Here is a 20,250-nt window from a genome sequence, read left to right on the forward strand (position 1 = left end):
CACCCAGTTTCCTGACTATTGTTGGAAAGTGTAATTTTATAATTTGTGTTGGAGTGTGTACTCACTCAAAATGTTCTTGAGTTGTTCTTTCATTCATTTATGTTTTTTGTAGTTTAAAATTTATTTTGCCTCGCAGAAATGCTAATAACTGTAGTGTTTGGTCAAAAGTTTGACTTACTTAAGTTGTTTCAAGTTAAAACTTCTTACTGGACAGCTAGTAAAGCATCATTAAGCACAAGTATCAGCAAGTGATACAACATTGAACCATATCAGCAATAATTGCTCATTTCAAATTTTATCTGATTACTCATGGTTTCAGAAACTCTGAATGCAGCAAAACATATACTTTTATAATCTGGAAATCTGTTCTTACCTATTAATTTGCTGACTGGAAACCTGTGAATAATACTTGTTGTTTGGTTCAAAATGTATTTTAAGTAGTTTGAAAGCATCCCCTTTTTTGTGTAGGAGGAAATGTTTTATTAAATCATTCATGTTCATGATTTATGTTAATTTATGTGTTTTAATTTCTTTCGTTCAGTTATTTGTTTGAGTTTTAAGTCCACTTTTATGCACAGAAGGCTAATTGGGACTGAACCTACAGTTAAAAGTGGGATCTGAACCACTATGTACCTGCACTAGATATCAAACCCAATTCAGTTATACTTTTTTTTGTGGTATGAAATCTGACATTCATAGAGGTGAATAATATATATGTACACAGTCCCTTCATTTGGCTATTGTGCTGCTAGAACAAGGTTCATGTACCAGCTGGAAACATGCCCCTTGCTGGTGGAATTGGATTCAAGCACACACATTTATTTTAATTATTACAATTAAAATATTTCACAATTAGTAGTAAAGTGATCATGTACTTTTGTCACAGAAGATGCTGCAAATGAAGCACACATTTTTCACATCTTTTGAGAAAATTTCCTTTGGCGTGCTTCATTCTTCTGCATTAGTTTGTTTTCACAGAAGACTCGTACATAAAAATCTTAAAGTGTACTTAATGTTGCAGTAGTATAACAACACTAATAACACTTATCGGTTTACTACTTTCACCTTTGCAAATTACACTGAAGTGTATATAGATTAGGGATGTGCAGATATGAAATTTTGGCCGATAGCAATAAAGTTCCGATATAAAATTTATCGAAACCGATATTCTACTGATCCAATATAAAATTCCAAATGGTTTTTGAAGAACCTGAATGGATCATTGACCTCCTTAATAAATGAATGGAAGGTTAAAGGTGACTGCAGTGTAAAAGAATTTGCATATTTAGACACTTATTTCTTCTTCAAAAGTTGAGCATGTCGATTATCCATAAAAATTATAACAAACTGGCAGAATTTTGCACTAAATTATAAGATATTTATAGATACATCAGATCAGTAAAATCATCAGTAATTTTACTGATACACTGATATGCCTGTATCGGTCGATACCGATAGAGTACTGATTCTCGATAAAGTTAACTCTATTGCAGTGTTCTGCAGTGTGCTTACCAGAGAGACTTGATGAAACCTCAGCTTGGAAAGCTGCCTAGTGCACTGTATGCCTGAGTTGAGGAGATATGCAAATCTGATTTTGCCACTATGCAGGCTGTGTTTTAGTAGCACAATGACCAAATGAGTGAAGTCACTGTGTGTGTGTGTGTTTTTATTATCATTATTAAGTTAATTTTGATGTCCTATGGCAGTGGGTAAGTGAAAAGTAGGTTCTCATATAACAAGTGCTAACCTCCATGACAGAGTTATTAGCACAGTGTGATAAAGTCGAATCCCAGCCTTGGCATGGATGTTCTTTGTGAGTGTCCCTTCATCATATCATCCTCATCATCGTGATTAACCAAGATATGATATGAAGAAGCATTGCAGAAGAGAAATAAAATTTATAATCAGATTCAGTTTTACAAGAAAAAAATAACAGATGCAAGAAGTAATGGCTGTAGAAGTACAGTTGAAAGTGCTTGAATCTTCTAACTGTAAGGTAAGACTGTTTACAAGTGAAATTAGCTATGTAAGGTTTTAATTACATTTGATGTTTTATAATTTTATTTTTTAAAATTGTTAGTGACTTGATCTTTCCTAAGCCAGTACTAATGATTATAATTTCAATAATTTGTTCTACTTTGAAGGTAATAGATCTTAAGTACTCATTAATTTTGCATTACAGATTGGTATTGTTTTTGTTCATTTAAAGCTTATGTGGGAACACTGATGTATATGTATGTATACGAAATGAGAAGGAAATAGGAAACACTCACTGGAAAATTTAGAATTCAATGGAGCAGAGGTTGTGAGAGTGAGAGATTGTTTAGTGTAGAGGGAAGTGACATCAGTGGTTTCAAGGATGGTGTCTGGAGACTATGGTGGAAGAACGTTCACGTTGAATAATACTACCTTAACAGCAGACTGAAATCCCACAACCCCAGCTCTTATATTATGACCCACCTTTTCCACATATGTAACCAACTTCACCTTTGAGGACAAATATTACCTCCAGATCCAAGACACAGTCATGGGCACTAACAAGAGCACCTGAATAACTTACCCTTAAGCCACTCCTAGGTTCTTTTTAAATGTTTGCATAATCAGTTTTTATAGATTCAAAATAATATATGGTTATTTAAGGTTTTTTTAATGAGATGTTTAGTCGTGGTTTCCAAGAACTTTCTCAAACCAAGATAACTACACACACAACTTTACATGGCTAGTGTATAGCCATGTAAAGTTGTGTGTGTGGTTATCTTGGCTTGAGAGGGTTCTGGGAAAACAGAACGAAATCAACTGTATATTATTTTGCATCTTAAAATCACTTGTCTGGTTCTGTTTTATCCATGACATTTCCATATATGGTTAAATGGTGAACCATCCCTATTCACTTTTCACTTCAGCTCCACTGAGTTTACCTGGACCCACTTCAATCAAATGACCTTCCTGGGTGGAGATGCACATTGAGGAAGGTCATTTAAAAACATTTATCCACATCAAACCTACAACCGCAGGTAGTATGTACTTACACTTCTCCAGTTCTCACCCATTTCACACAAAAGAGCAATCGTATTCTCCCTGGCCCTCAGAGAACAACGCATCAACATTCCACTCACCTCCCAACATCACTACAACTTCACCTACACCAAGTCTTGGTCAGCCATAGTTATCCTTACACGCTGGTCACAACAAAATCTCAGACTCATAAACTCTCACCAAGAAACCTGATACCAACCCTGGTGTACTTGTCACCCAATATCACCCTTCCCTTTTCTCTATATTCTCTCTCTTTCCCCCCTCCACTGGGTATCGAACCAGAGACCCTTTGTTTTCTCCTCCTCCTGCCTTCCCTTCTCCCCATTCTCACAGTAATCCCAAAACCAGAAACATGTTTCCTGACCAGCCCAGAGTTGGTTTCAGTTGTCCCCTCCCCCTCCAGACATCCTTGTCCACGACACCCTCTCGCCGAATAATCAATACTCACAGGCCACAAATGGAACTGCACAAGGTGCAAAACTTGCCCCTTTTTCATCACTTAGCATGCCCTCCAGATTCATGCTGCCACTGTCAAATTTACCATCAACTCCAAAAGAAGAAGCTGCCACAACTCCAATCTATTTTATATCTTTACCTGCAGCATGTGTGCAGCCTTTTACCTGAGGAAACTTTCACCCCCCTCAACCTCAAAGTCAATGCTTCTCCACCAAAACCTGAACTTCACTGTTGCCATTCATACCAACAATCACAATATTTCTTTCAATTTCCGTGTAGTGATCACCCACCCCATACCCCAGTCCACCAACACATCAGCATGGAAAAGATGGGAAAGGGCCTACATGTCAGCCATGAGTACAGCCACACCCCCTGGCTAGAATAAGGCCACTCAGTAACTTTCCCAACCAACCCCATCTAATCCCCATTCCTAATCCTCCCTTCTCCTCACACTGCCCATACCACTCACAGTTTTCAACAAGCCTGGTGAGAGAGCAACATTTTTCTGTACTGACTATAGCTTCGCTCTGGTCTTTGTTGAACATTCACTTCTGTTGTATTTTTTATGGAACTGAAGATGCCACCCTTAGCCATCAGAATTTAATATTTTCCAGTGTCTGGTAAGTTTTTCCTGTTTCCCTCTCATTTGGTCATTTTGGTCCCTATTCTTTTTACATGCTATATATATATTTATATATATTTCTAGGTTTTCTTTAGAGGAGGAAGGCCGACCATTGAGAGAGATCAGCAGCGTAATGATGACAACATCGGGATTTCTTTCCCCTGCGAGAGAGGGAAAACTTCCCGAAGCTCGTATACCTTTGCAACCCTCTGATTCCAGATCCAATTCTCCCCAGCCTCCTTCTTACCCTATGGTACCTCCAGAAGTTAAGGGTGAAAAGAAAACAAAGAAAGTTGTAGTTAAGAAAAGTGGGGATGGTGTTAAGAAAACCGATAAAGAAAATAAAAGAAAAGAACTCAAGGATTTAATGAAACATGAGAAAGAATCCTTGAATGAAGAGACTGCAGTGAAAAAATTAGTTGCAATGAAAGAATTTTTAAAGTTAAAACCTTTGAAACCAGGTGCCCTAAAATTAATTGCACATAGTGCTCCTACTGTTTCTGGGAGCAATACTCCCAAATCTCCTAAAATTAGCATTCCAAAATTATCTCCTATTAAATCACAAAATCTCAATCTTCCAAAGTCCAGTAAAACTTCTGGGCAATCTAAAAGTCCAAAAATAGAAAAAGCTCACTTGATTGTACCTCAACCAAAAGTTACAAGTTCACCTGAAAAAAGTAAAGACTCAAGTGGAATAGTTGACGGAAAGCTTTCCTCAGAACCAGACAAGCAAAAGCTTAATATATTTAAGAAAATATCTAAAGTGAAAGAGGAGAAGGTGGAAAAGGCAGAGAAAATTGAAAAAAATGAACCGTTAGATGCAACCACTAAAGATTCTAGAGAAAGTTCTCCTGGTTTGGTCATAGATGAAGTAGAAATTCAAAATAGACAGCGGGAAGCAAGGTTATCTCAAATTAATGACTGCATCGATGCAGTCATTCAGAGAGGGATGAAAGAGTGTGAACACGATGAAAAGGATGGTAAACCATCCAGAAGTCCTGCACCCCAAACTACAGAAACCATGTCTAAAGTAGATAGTACAATTAATGATGTTGTTAGCATGGCTCATAGCCCTGATTATGGAAAGGATGTTTATCTATTTGATGATAACGATTTATCTCCCCCGGGAACACCTTCCACCCCTAAGACCCCCGAACTGCCAACTCCTACTCGCAAGGCTGAGAAAACAACAGAAAAGAAAAGAAAAAAAGATAAATCAAAATCAAAAAGAGAGTCTAAAGGAAAATCTAAAGACAATGCAAACCACAAAAAAGTTAAATTGGAAGTGTCGGAGCCAGAAACACCTGAAAGACCCAAAACTCCTGAAGTTCCGGAAACTAGAGATGATATTCACACTCCAGTTTTCCCATTTTTCCCTCATTTTCCACCTGCCCCAGGCCTTATTCCCCCTCCCCTCAGGCATCCTTTATTTCCAAGATTTCCATTGCCACCATATGGTAAGCATGGACTATTAGGACAATCATCTTTAGGTCCTAATTTACCTCATCCAGCTATGCCTAATTTGCCTATGCCTCCACCTTTATTCATGCAACCACGAGTTGAAGAACTTGACTCAAAGGAAAAAAATCTCGATAAAACTCCCTCTGTCTCAGGCATATCTGCATTGAATGTCGAGAACAATGAAAAACTAGAGAAAATCCATTCACCAAATTCATCACCACCGAAAATTAAGTCGGTTGAAAAGGTAAGTGACCTGGCCTGTGCATGGGTGTTTTTTTAACCGTCCTTTCATCATATCGTCGGTCATCCACAACTGCATGATTGGCCAAAAGTGGCAGAAGGGTGAAGTAAAATAAACCAAATCAAGGTAAGTGTACAATTGTATCCTTTACGGGTGCCACAATGAAAACTTCATTTATAGAAGTATGTGTTAAACCATGTGCGCTTCGGAATCTATCTGTACATGTAAACACAGCAGTTCCTTGCCTATTTGCAATTGCATGGTTCTTTCCAATTTCTTGAATCATTCTATTTTCTGCTGTGGTAAGCTTTATGATAATTTTTATCTAAATTATGCTTTGTTGTTATAGGTGTGTGAATACAAAGCTTCTTTTGCACTCATGACCTGGCCAGTTCTCAAAACCATAATCTTTAAATTTGGGCACCCTCAACTTTTACTATTCACTAAGATTGACACAGAATTGTAAATATCATCACATTGTAACAGTTCAGCTTTTAAATTTGAAAACTTAAGCTCATGGTAGATACCTTGTACTTATTCTACATCATATCCCCATATAACATTTTTAACAATTTCATATAATAAACTTGCTATGGAGTCACTTGTTTAACTATATCAATGTATCACTTACTTTGATTGCAGTTTCATCATTTTTTCACTTTTCTCTTCATGCAGTCTTTACCACTTGCATCAGTTCTTGCAATCTTAATGTTTTACTTCTTTGCAACTCCCCTGATTCAATCCCTTGATTTATTTGAAACTATATGTTTGTATGCATCAATTATCAATGTTTGTTTCCCATTAATCTTGTAGTATCACTTAAGGAAACATACTTATTTATGTATGATTCAATTCTTGATGTCTCCATTTTGAACAAGAAAGCAACTTTAACCCCTTTACCAAATTTCATAATTTTTTTATTTTTCTTCAAATTTGTTCCTCTTGTTCTAGCTGATGGAGCAAATTTGTTCTCTAGTACCATATGCATGTAGCCTGGTCTTTACTGAACAAAACAAAGCATGACTCATAACCATACTGTCAACAGTTTCGTCAGAGATATAATATTTCTTTATGAATGCTTTTGTTCTCTACTTTTCTGGATATATGAGGTGTGTTACTTCACATTTGAATTTTTATTTTCCCATAAATTTAAACAATATGCATGTAATTCCTTGTACAATACTGAATCACGTCCAGGACAATACAGTGATACCATTTTCAACCCTTCTGTTCCTCCTCCCCCACAGGCCTGCATCCAGATTTGTTTCCAGGTACCCACTGATGTGAGGCTAGATGAGTTCCACAATCACTTATTTTAAGTCATATTTCACCTGAGCTATTTATAAAATATGCTCTTCTGTATTCAGGCATAACAGCGATTTTCTTCAGGTGAACCACTACCCAGTCTAGTGTTTCCAACCTCACAAAAACTTCTCTGTTTCAGCAAATAGAATTATACATTTTCTCTTATATTATTTCTAATACTTACGTTTTCCCTTTGATCTCCTATTATAATGTTGTTTTATAATTTTGACTTGTTATATGGAAGAATGTAAATCTTTCAACACAGTGGTTTTCATCTGCTATGGGCTTGAGGTATTGTTCTCTTCTCTCAGCAAGCACTGAAGTGCTACATTGCCATGTTAACAATTTCTGGCCCTAGAAATATTTCAGGACAGTCTATCACTTTTGGTGAATTGTACAATGTTTCAACTAATATGTTTGTAGTTACATGAAAACATTTGAAATAATTTGGTGCTAATATTCACAATGTAAATTATGTAATATAATAATTTAGTGCTCATATCAACTTTTGTTTTTTAAGCATGTTTGATCATTATTTCAAGTTGCTACTCATATCCATATATAAGTTATTTTCTTCGTGTGTGTGCATTTATTAATGTAATTCATAAAATTCTTTCTTTAGAAAACTTGGATGAAAACCCTGAAATTGTTAAACATCGCAATATTGCATATTGCTAGTATTCAAGATTGAGACATCATAGTACAAAGTTTAGAAAGTCATATAGAAGTGTGGCATGGTGGTGTTATTCATTTTGCAATGATCTCATTTTTAGTTTTTATGTGCACATTGTAAGTATGTAACTTACTTTTAATTTCCTTACACTTTCATTATTTGTTAAAAGTTGTGTATTCAGTTTTCACCTGCTTGCATGAGAGAGTTTGCATAATAATTTTATTACAATGGCGTAAATTTGATATTTTATAGTAGCAAGTAGATTATCAAAATTTTGTTTGTGGCTCTTCTCCTTGCCCTGTTGTATTTGTAGCGTGGGCACTGACTGGAATTTTGGGACTTATTGACATTAGAAATTTAACATGAATTCTGCATGAATGTTCTCCAAATAATATGATGTTCTGCTAATTATTGAGAATAAAAAAACTTAAAATGAAAAAATTGGGTAGACACAATTTTAGGAAAACCTTAAGTAATTCTTGAACCTTGTCTTGGTGCTTAAGTAAGTTCATTGATAGTAACCCACATGATGCTGTTAATTGCAAACTTTTTTTTTTGTATTGTTATTTATTTTCTAAATGTTCACATTAAATTTGATGCACATAGGAGAGCCTCAATTGTAGAAATAGCAAGAAATTTGATTTTGAACCAGGGGAATATAGTATTCTGTGCTAGTGCATTATTAACGAATAGGGACAATGATTTATGGTAAATAAAATTCATGAAGTTCTCATTTAAAAAGTTACAATTTTGGTATATAAAAGTGGTGAAAAAAGATCATTTCGTTGGAAAAGCAGTAAATAAAAGTCAAAGTTAAGTAGTCTGCACCTATCTTTTATCAGTTAAAGTGTACACTTAACATAGCCTCTGCCTTGCATGGTTTGAAATTGTATCTCTGGTTGGTCATTAGGTACTAATTTACTATTCATCGGACAGATTTCTTCATTTTTACACAAGAAAATACTTATGGTAATAATTTCCTGTAGCATTGTCTAACATCTGGAAGGTATTTTGTATGATGTAGGAATGTTTCATAGCGGAAATTCAAGTTCTTTGTTGAAAATTAATTCTCCGATGGACAATAGCGTTTGGCGCGTACACCTTCGTACATCATCACATGTCATGATTGTGTTTTGTTCATGTTCATTGGGTATCCAGTGTTTTGAACTGTCTGTGTTTGCAACAAAAATTAGAAACATGATGTGTCGTGGATGCGTGGTGAAATTCATACCTGGTATGGAAGATCCAGTGGATTTTTTAATTTAATTGAACACGGGATGGTGAAGAAAGGAAAGGAATGTCGAAAATGTGGCAGTGAATGTAAGCTACTTGTTAGAAGGAATGGGCTTTGGGTATATGTTTAATATGATGTGTCGTGGATGTGGGGTGAAATTCAGGTAAGTTTTCCGTATCCGGGATTTAAATTTGATTTCTTCAAATTTAAAAGTTTGGGGCTCATTTGGAGGCAGGTGACTCCGGCCAATTTCTAACATGCCTTTAACAGGGACTCTATAGAGAAAGCCGGGTAGCCAGAATATAGGCAGGACCATGGTAACGGTAGGTCAATTACCCCAGGGGTGGAGCCCGGAATCGGTGGGAAATTTGGACTCAAAAATTTCAAACTAAAATAATTTTTTAGTTTAAATTTCCCACCGATTCCAGGACAGATAGCCCCAAAAACCATTCACAGATAGTGCCACGAAACATTACAATTTTCTTTGTAAAACAATGCAAAAATGTTAAAAAAAAAAAAAAAAATAGATCAGATGAGCTTTGTTCATGGGTATTTCTTGGGTCCCAAAGGTTGAAACACTGCATAACGAATGAAAATCGACAAAACACAAGCACAACACGCGATTATGTAGGAAGGTGTACGCACCATATTGTGTCTCAGGAAAGCGAAAAGACTACGAGAAAGAAGTACTCGTCATGTAAAAAATTGCAATTACTTTGATCAAAAAAACGTCAATACACCTTAAGGAATGTTCCGCAAAGCAGATAGGTAAGTAGGAATGTCAAAAATTAACGAAACGAAGAAGTTTAGGTTTCCAACGGATAGTAAATTTTTACCATGTCATTATATTACCATAAGCTGAAAAAGCACGCTCACAGTCAACATTACTAACAGAAAACCACAACACTTGCACAGCTAGTGACACAAAGCTTTCGTGATCTTCTTTAACCTGACATACCTACCCTAACCTAATTGCACTCGATGTAAAATTGTTGCTTATATGTTCCACACACCACCCGGCAACAGAGAAAGAAAGGATCAAAGTCGCATGATGTAAACGCTTCAAAAACAATGTTTTGTCCCAATATCGGAGTTGTATAGTTTCCTCACTATTCATTTTTGCACCTCGAAAACTATGTCGGCACTCTTCCTGTACCACCTCGCACAAAATAATAATAATAATTCAAAGGTGAGTTCTTGGTAATCGGTAAACTCAAGACCTTCAACATGTCCATCCAATCATTCCCTTAGTACAGGATTATCTAACTTTTCTAGTGGTATGTTCACTGCCATGAAAGCCTTTGTGATTGATAGCACCAAGTCCTTCTTATCCGATTTAGCTGCTTTTGATGGGCCTGGTCTATCCACACATTCTGTCAGAGTTGCCTGCCTCTTGTTAACAATTTTGAGTGCTGAAGCTTTTTTTTCTTTGTGTGTATTGCTACTAGTGCAATGTTTTACGGATGTATCTCGCTGTGACTAGTCAATTCATTGATTGCAGTATCGGCACATCAGAATTTTTTTAAACTTGTCTGAGACATAGAATCCTTCTTCCTTGAACGCTCGAGCATGTTCAAATACTGAAATAACTTTGGGCATTGTAATTCGCCAAAGAAACTATGAGAAGTGCACAAGAAGCACGGACACAAAAATCCTTGAAACTCGTATTTTTGTGTGTCATGTAATGGAGAGACAGACTGCACACGATCTTCTGTAGGCCTCTGATTGCAACTTTTTGGACCGCAAACTTTGGCTGAAAAAAATAGTCCTACTAAAACATTTGCGTTTTAGCTACAAAAACATAACATTAACAGCAGAAAACTAATGTCCATATTTTCTGCATGACAGCAACGTATTTACGCATTACGTTGGAGCGAGATAGCCTGAGTTGCAGGAATGGAGAAATGAATGAACTGAGAAGAAAGAGGCTAAATACTTATCACTGACACCGTTTGCACTGTCTGGCTTTGCGCTTCTGATGATGTAAAACTACTTTACGCAGTCATTGTCACCTGTAATGAAATGTTGAATTTTCACGAGCAAAATAACATTCCAATGTTTTATTATGAAAGAAGGTAAATTAATGTTGTTTTTTTTGTTTTGACAACTGAATTTCTGAATTCCAATGTTTTATTATGAAAGAAGGTAAATTAATGTGTTTTTTTTTGTTTTGACAACTGAATTTCGGTGTTATTTCGTGAACTTCAACACTTTTCGTTTCATTTTGCATTTTGATTTGTATTTCGCGGAACTACATGAATAAATTGTAGCCAAAAATGGTCATAACTCACATCCACTTGACTCAAAACAAAATTATACACACTTTAAAATAATTTTGCGTTTAAAGCGTTTGTGAAATTTCAGTGTCCCTATTAATGAAGCTATGAAGCCACATTAATTTTTGTAATACAGGGTGGAGCAGAATTAGGTAAACACTTCTGAGACTCTATTTTTTTTAATAAATGATCCTAAAGACATATTGTTTGGTTAGGAATAAACAATAACTAAAGAAAAAAATTCTTTACAGGTAAGCTCAAAAACACTTGTTCACAAGGTGTCAATTCAATATGGCGGCCAATATGAAAGGGAGCATCATGTGTTCATTGTGGAAAAGTATTTGAAGAGTAAATTGCCAATCTTTGTGCAAAGGGCATGGGTTCTGAAAAGAAAGTTTCCTGGATGGAGCATTTCCATTAGAAAGACAATTTCTGCTCTTGTGAAAAAGTTCTCTGAAACGGGAAGTGTGAATGACACGAGTGTTCCAAGAATCATGGTGATGGATGATAAGGTGGAGTGAATCGTACAGAGCCCTAAAAGATCCACTCGATTGCGATCCATGCAACTAGGCATTTCTATAAGATTGTTACAAAGAATCCTTGAACAGGAACTGCACCACACAAAATTCAGTTCCTGTAGCAGCTGTCTAGCACTAACAAAACATCTCCAGTACTATGAAAAGGTATTTGAAATGGCTGACAAAAGTGAGATTGACTACAATTTTTTTTTATTCTGATGATTATCATGTGTGCATTCATGGATACCTTTTTTTGGAACTCTCTTTGCATGAAGATTGGCAATTACTTTTTCACATTGAATACACGATGCTCCCTTTCATTCTTGGTCACCATATTGAATTGACATCGTGGCAACAAGTGTTTCTGAGCTTACCTCTGAAGAAAACAAATATTTTGGAGCTGTTGTCCATTACTCAACAAACTGTATGTGTTTAAGATCATTTATTAAAACTTATAACATCTCAAAAGTGTTTACATAATTCTTCCCCATCCTGTATAATCAGTCTTTCATAGTTTTTTAAGTGCAGAAAATAAAATTATTGAATTCACAGCATAAAACACTGCCTAAACAAACTGTGGCCAGGTTCTTGAATTGTTTGTTATGTAATATCAGTTATTGATAGCCATACATTTTATATGAATATTTTATTAATATCTATTAAAATTTATAAACTCAGTTTCTTAATACAAGATGTAAATTTTAACATGTTTGTAATTAATCTCAATTTTTCAAATACAGAAAGGAAAGGAGCGTAAAAAAGATAAGAAGGAAAAAGATAAGGTTAAAAAGAAGAAGGAGAAAAAAGATAAAGTGAAAGGTAAAGACAAGAGTGAGAAGAAAAAGGATAAAGAAGATAAAAAGGACAAAGATAAACCAAAAGAGAAAAAGGAGAAGAAAGAGAAGCGGAAAGACAAAGAGGTAAGTTGTTGAATTATTTCAGTCTTCATTTCAGAATATTTCACCAAGAGACAATGTGAAGATATACATAAATGACATCATTGTCTGACCCGTATGCAACAAGAAACGGAGACAGAATGAAAGGAACAACACAGTAAGAAAGAACACTTGCAAGCCATAATAGTCCCCAATATTAAATGTAATGTTGGATCTGTATTTTTGTTAACTAAAGTTTTAAGGACACTTAAAATAATCTGCAGTGACTTGTAATTCAGATGCTTCTGTTCTCTTTTTTTTTATTATTTACTTGCAGCTTATTATCTGAACTAGGGGTACAAACTTTGGAAGATAGATTCTCATGACAAAGAAAGATCTAAAAGTGCTCCTTTTTTAAAAAAAGAAAGTGAGAAATTATCAAATAGTTCAGTAAAGTTAAACTATGAGCCTAAGAAGTGTGACAGATTGCAAAACAAATTTTGTTCAGGGAATGCAGGCTTGCCGCCAAGGAAGTAGTGTTTGTAATTGCTCTGTATGTACATAATGTTACTTGATCACAATGCATCTTTCAAGTATGATTTGCAGTAGTAAGTTGTACTGATAATTTTACATTTGTGATTGCTAGGATAAAAGGTTCTTTAAACTGCAAGGTTTTTAATGTTTATCAGAACAATCTGGATATGCATCAGGACTTTACACAAACTTGTTTTGTTTCAATTCATGTGTTGATGATTTTCATATGTTGGGAGTATTATCATTATTACTGCTTTGTTAAGACTCCGGGATGATTGATTGCAAGTCTTCTCTGTTAACAGTGGATGTAAGTGGCAACCTGGCTACCTAACCTTGGAAGTTAGACAATATGCACATGATAGACTTAAGTATTTATAGTGCTGAGACAAAGTGCTGTTGAGGTAATGTTCATTAGGAAGAGTAGCTTGTTTCCGTGCTATCTACCATCACACAATGTTTGAAGTTATGTAATTGTGATATATATATATTTATACACACACACACACATATACACAGTGAATGAAAAGATGGAGCACCAGAAGAGCTAAATAGCAAATGAGAAGGAAATTTGAAACATCACTCACCAGACACTGGAAAAGTTTAAATTTTTGCAACCATGGGCTGCATCTTCAGTGTGTGAGATGCAGCCAATGGCAGCAAAAATTAGGGTGTCTGGACTAGAGGTATACAAAAATACGCACATATTATTTAGCATCTGTAAAGTTTATTAACTTTCTTGTCTCGGTTTTGTACAAAGTAACTCAGGAGGTTTTTATGTAAACCTCAATGTGGACACCATTTGTAGCTCGACAGATATCCAAACAATCCTCAAGCTCATGCCAAGTATTGGCCAGCATTTGAGGCATTATTAGCGCAGCCGCTTCAACCAATACACTGTGTCAGATCACTCAAATTGTAAGCTTTCCTCTTGTACACATCTTTAATGAATCCCCATGCAAAAGAGCTTATGGTGTAAAATCTGGGGATATCCGTTGCCAGGCAGTTGTGCCCAGTCTTCCAATCCAACATTCAGGAAACGTTTCATTCAGAAACATGCACATGTGTGACTCAACAGCACCATTGATCATATAAGTGGATTACTGAAATCTAAGATCGATGATCTATTTACTGATCTTCACTACAATATAAGGAGTAGTTTTCACATTATAAGTAGTTATTTTTGTATACTTCTAGCTCGGACTCCCTGTATTTTCTATTTCCTTCTCATTTTCTATGTATACATGTAGTGGTCCCAGGTTAGATTCCTGGTGGGAACTCCAAAAATGTCAATATGTACCCAGCATTGAAGAGAACTGGGGAGCTACTTCCAAGAAATACTGTCAAGCTCCAATCTCAAAAGCCAGAGTACAGTTGTAGTGGAACTCAGTATGATGACCACGCATAACCCAATAAAAAGTCTGTTGCAGTGGAGTTGAAGAGTATAATAGTCACATTTTTTTCCCCATATTTAAGAGTGCTTATTAATGAAAATGTTATAATTCCCAAGATACTAGTAAGTCACGTGTTACTGATTGTTGACATGCAAATTGAGATGTTATTGTAAAATGTCATGTACTGTTGACTTTGACACTAATTGGTAAACAGATGGATGGTTGAAAATAGTTACACAACTATTTAGTAGGTCTTGAATCCAAAGATTCTTTGTACTTTAGTAGTTTCAGAGATATAATCAGATTATTAATTTATTCTTAGAAAAGTGTATATTCAGGCAACAACATTCCAATCCAACCTTCGTGACTGATAGTATTTCTGAAACTATTGAAGCTACCAACATCAAATTTTGGACTGACAAAAACCTACTAAATACTTGTTTTTACTTTGATTTTACTTCTATTTGACCATGAATGTCAAAATCACACACAAAAGACCTTGTGTGAAATGCCAATTTAAGGACTTCTGGTCAGGAGAAAGGTAAGACTAGAGACATTAGGAGCACACACACACAGTATAAATTTTCCTTATCTGTTTCTAGTATCCTGAAGATGCGAACCAGGATTAAAGATATTTCACATTTTATTGTACTGTTTTATTGATGTTTTATTGACTGGGTTCTATTGCTAGTTTTTAGTTCAGGTACATTAAAAAAATCTCAGGTGGAAAATTTTTATTCCTTTCATATAAATCATAAATTTATCATACATATAACCCTGTACTTATAAAACAAATATGTATAAAACTTTTGCCCCCACTTCATTTCATGGTAGGAACCTGATCTTAAACTATGTAGCTTGAATTTGAAAACAAATCCTATTTCTACATGTGACTATATGGATGTCATTCAATATTGCCTATGCCTGTTGGCCAAAAAGATAATTTCTTATCAACACTGGCAGGATTTTCTGTCATTTTGTAGGTTTTTGTCTTTGTAAATTTTTGTACCTTCTACGTGTACGTAATTGATAGTGCTTAGATAGCATGAAAATTGATTTTGCATTCTTTCTAACCTTTTCTGCACAATTTGTCCTGTGTAGTTTCAGTAGAATGTTTTTAGTCTATATGTAGTTCTATTTCTTGAAGTGCTTAAAAAACTGCAAAAAATACCTAGAAAATATTGAAAGGTTCTATAAATAATCTTTATGTAACAATGTCCATAACAAAACCTGGTTCTCATGATCTGACTTCACTTTTGTATTAATGGTGTTTCATTACCATGAACAGTGACATTTTGATACGTAAGGAAAGTCTCTTTCATTTTGGGTATAATCAATGGTACTGATAATTTAGCACATGAAAATTTTTGATTTACAACTTATTGTGCATGAATGAATGAATGATTTGGTGTTTTAAGTCCACTTTATGCACAGTAAGGCTAATCGGGACTGGACCTACAGTTTAAAGTGGGATCCAAACCACTATGTGCCTCCACCAGGTATCAAACCTTGGAGACCTTGATTACAAGGCGGCAACGACAACTTAATGTGAGTCCTTGTGGATGACTTGATAACATTACATATATGTGATCTAAAGTATAATGGTACTACATGCACTTTCCATAGTTTGATATTATACTTGGTGAAAATATTACCCTGCAAAAAATAGGAATAAGTACTTCATGTCTTCTCTAACCTAATCTTTAATTCTTTGTATTACCAGAAATCCCAGAATTTACTGTGACAAGGGGCCTCCCCAATGATGCAGTGGTAGCATCATTGCCTTGTAATCAAGGGGTCCCAGGTTCGATACCAGGTGGAGGTACATAGTGGTTTGGATCCCACTAAACTGTAGGTCCAGTCCCAATTAGCCTTACTGTGCATAAAGTGGACTTAAAACATCAACTAAATCAATCAATCATTACTCAGTGACAAATTCATTTGTGTTGTGGCACTGCAGGAAATGGCCTGTGATTTTCAACCTTAGCAATAGTGAAATTGATGCACAAAGATGGGATAATAACAAAACTCCCTTTTTGCTGGAACCTCAAGGGACAACAGTAACTCGTTTTCTGACACAGTAAATGGTGTGTTTCAAAGAACTGGCCTTGTCTCAACCACCAGGTCTGTGGCAGGGGTGGGAGGCTTATGGTTAAATATGGATAGCAGTCCCATGGTGAGAGAGTGCTTAGCTTCTTGCCTGGTGTTTCTAAAAATATATCATCATTCTCAAAGGCCATCAATTGATACAATGCTTCATGAAGTTTTCCCTGATTCACTTTTGTTTTGAACGTCTCTCTCCAGTTTTGAACATAGTATCCAGAGTGATAGGAAACTGGGGTGAAGTACTATTTCAAATTTGAGTCTTTTGAGAAAGTAAAGCAAAGTTGTTTTAGGGGGCAGGGACCTATAGCATCACCTCATGAGCATATTCTTGGGAAGAAGTCAAAATTTTAGAAGCCAGTAATGTGAAATACTTGTGTTTCTAAACTTCTTTTCCTCCATGATTTTGTGATTGTTGGATGGGGTTTCATTACATTAAGCAAGTTAGGTCTGGTGTACATTCATAGTAGGTTAGACTGCTTAGGTTTGATTGTGTTAGTATTTTCACACTTCCTTAATTACCTGTATAGGTGTACAAAATTTGTTTAACACAAAAAAGACATCAAACAGGTTCTTCAAGGATTGTCAGCTACTCTTTGGAAGTAAATGTCTCCTAAATTAATAGTTTTTGCAACTTAAAAATGTCAACACTCATGTCCCATCTTAGTGTCACTTTCTTCATTCTTCTAGGTGCCATCTAGTATTTTACTAAAGATTTCATACTTGGCATACTGGTAATGAATGCCATGCAGGGTTTCTACCAATCAGTGTAGTTGTAAAATACATAGTTCTGGGGAACTTTACAAACTGCATCACAAATATATAAAATAATAGTAGTACATATGTTAAGCTACCCAATATGATGTTAACGTGATGTTTATTATCATCATCATATGTAACTAGTTAACACATAACACTGACTAACAGATGCCTCAGCTAATTATAAATCTCCAGGAAGATGAAAGTTGAGAAAAAATCATTGAATTGCTCCTCTCGAAACTTGGGTTTCATCTCAATTGTCACCCAATAATTTAATTATCATCTTGTTATACAACAGAGGAGTCATTGTGCTACATTAGGTTTTGTTTAGACATTAAAAAAATGTTAAATAAACCAATTTTAAAAACTGAATATTTACTTTCATTTTGTGAGTCAGGGCTCATCCTGGTTATGTATAAAAGTACCAAGGTGACAACCCTACGCCACTGTTGATACTCCTCCTTTACCTGGGCTGGGGGAAATTGAGTACATCCCAACCACAGTCAGAGATGTGTGAATGTGATTTTCAACTACATAATGATGACATTACCATTAATATAGACACAAATATCACATAATATCTCCAATGTTGCATTTCCTGTTTCTCTGGATTAGAAGTGTTTTCCACCCAGGACTTGGCCAAATAACCCCCCTCCTCCTCCTCCTCACCTTCTTTCATATTTGCTTCAACCTTCACTTCATATTTACCCAAAACATAAAATTATTTTGTATGTGTAATTCTCTATACACTCATAATCGTAATATTGTGGTCCTAATATGCATTTGATAAATTGAATGATAAATTAGGTTTCAAGTAAAATATGTATGGTTTTTACTATTTTTTTTTCTAAGCAAACTGTGTAATGAGTTTTCATTCTGCAATGAGTATTATTTTACTGGTAGTTTTATCTGCATCTTCAAGCATCAGTTTGATTTAAGCAATGTCCTTACAGAGTAGATAAAATCTGAAGTAATAAATGTTGGTTATATACATCAAGACAAACATTCCTTTAGCGACAATTATGGTTCCTTTCAATGTAGTGTATTATTTCTGTTCTTTGTAATTCTTCATCCTTTTTGAGCTTTGTAATTGCATTATTGTGCACTAAGATGATCTAAGCTTGAGGACATGTATAGTATTTGAATGCCTACAAGTAATAGCTTATGTAGCCATTGAGACAGAGCTGCTGCTTCATTTACTCTTTGTACCCTTTCCTTGTTCCTTGTGGCTCCTATATTCCATTTAAGTTGGTCGTGCATACTGTGACCTCAAAATGACATTGATTGTCACATTGGATTGTGCATTTATTAAGGTTTTAATTCCTACCAGTTCTCTTCATGTGAGGTTAAAGTTTTTTTGAACCTCATATACCATTTATTTTTTCTAACATAACAGAGTTGTTTCAGTATTAATGCAATGTCAAAATTATTGGCACTTTCATTTCAAAAGTAACAATATCTTCACTTGACTTCTCAAAATACATAATGTGAGGATTTTTATTGGAGTGTTTTCACCCAGTTAATTTTGTTTCTTTTTATTTCTGCTATGATGGACAGTGGAAAATATATTCCTGTTGGCTATAAATAGTTTAGCCTACCTACCTGAGGTACAGATATTCACTTCTTATCATGAGCTACACAGTTGTCCATTTTATAGCACTTACTGTTATAAAAATGCTAGAAATATTGTACCTGTATCAATAACTAAATCTTGGGTGTGCGTTTTAAACAAATATCTGTGGTTTTTCAACAGAACCTATGTCTGCCTGTCAGGTTACAAAGTCATACATTTTTTATGAAAACTTGTTGAAATTGGATCCAATTCTGCTGAAGAGTTAGGTCAATCCAATGTGCGGTGAACTATGAACTAGATAGGCAGAATTGTTTCTAGTGAAGAACTACAGCTTTTTGTTCAGAACAACAACATCAAAGATTTAACTATTGCATATAAGTATAGATTTCTACTAAACAGATGGAAAAATTAAATTATTTGTGTTTGGTCTACAAGCGTTCAATCCCAAACCTTCACATTTTGACACCAAGCATACTATGTATTGGAGTCAGATCATGGTTTCCTGACAAAAAGAAATCAAATGAGAAGGACAATATTGAAATTTTTTCTAGGTATTTTTGTATTACTTTTCAATTTTTTGAAAAGAAAATCGTGATTTTTTTTATGTTTTCAAATAGTATCTATCTGTAATTGCTCTTTTTAGCGCAATGATGAAAAATCTGAAAGCAGTGTTCCAAAGATAACTTTCAAGATAACTCCGACCTCTTCCAGCCCCCCACCTCCAGATCCTCAAGCAAAGAAAATGTAAGTGAGTTTTCTATGCAGATCTGCGAGCATGTATTCTTTTTATTGCATGGTATTATTTTTCTCTTTTGTGAGGCCTTTCACTTTTGTTGCCTTCTCTCTTTCTATGTATTTTGGTATTGCTGTTTCAGAAATGAATTTATGAATGTTATTAATGTCACTGCATTAGTAACTTCATAGGTTGTAATATATGATAATTTGAAAAGCATGTGCATGTATCTGTGCTTCAGGAGTCAGTGAACTTATTATTCTGTTATACTAACATTTATATTTCTCATTATTAATTTTTCTAGCAAGATGAATATTGAAGCTTAAGATCCCAAAATATCTCTCCCCAAGTCTGCGAAATGGCTAATGGTGAAAGTGCTCAGTACCCTTCCTCCAAATTGATCCTACTATATGCCAGTTTAAGATTGTATATTAATTTGAATCTTTATGAAATTGTTTTT

The 20,250-nt window shown here is 35.1% G+C and overlaps 1 protein-coding gene across 1 annotated transcript in view; it reads left to right on the forward strand.

Annotated features, from left to right (window-relative positions):
- Positions 1-20,250, forward strand: part of Taf3 (TBP-associated factor 3) — a 65,758-nt gene that overhangs the window by 24,202 nt on the left and 21,306 nt on the right. The window contains exons 4-6 of the mRNA XM_083117157.1: positions 4,199-5,819; positions 12,563-12,742; positions 19,701-19,801. Coding sequence (XP_082973283.1) covers positions 4,199-5,819; positions 12,563-12,742; positions 19,701-19,801 — 1,902 coding nt within the window. The remainder of the gene's footprint in view (positions 1-4,198; positions 5,820-12,562; positions 12,743-19,700; positions 19,802-20,250) is intronic.

This window comes from Lepisma saccharinum, chromosome 2 (assembly GCF_977018435.1).
Source record: "Lepisma saccharinum chromosome 2, izLepSacc3.1, whole genome shotgun sequence".
Taxonomy (NCBI): domain Eukaryota; kingdom Metazoa; phylum Arthropoda; class Insecta; order Zygentoma; family Lepismatidae; genus Lepisma; species Lepisma saccharinum.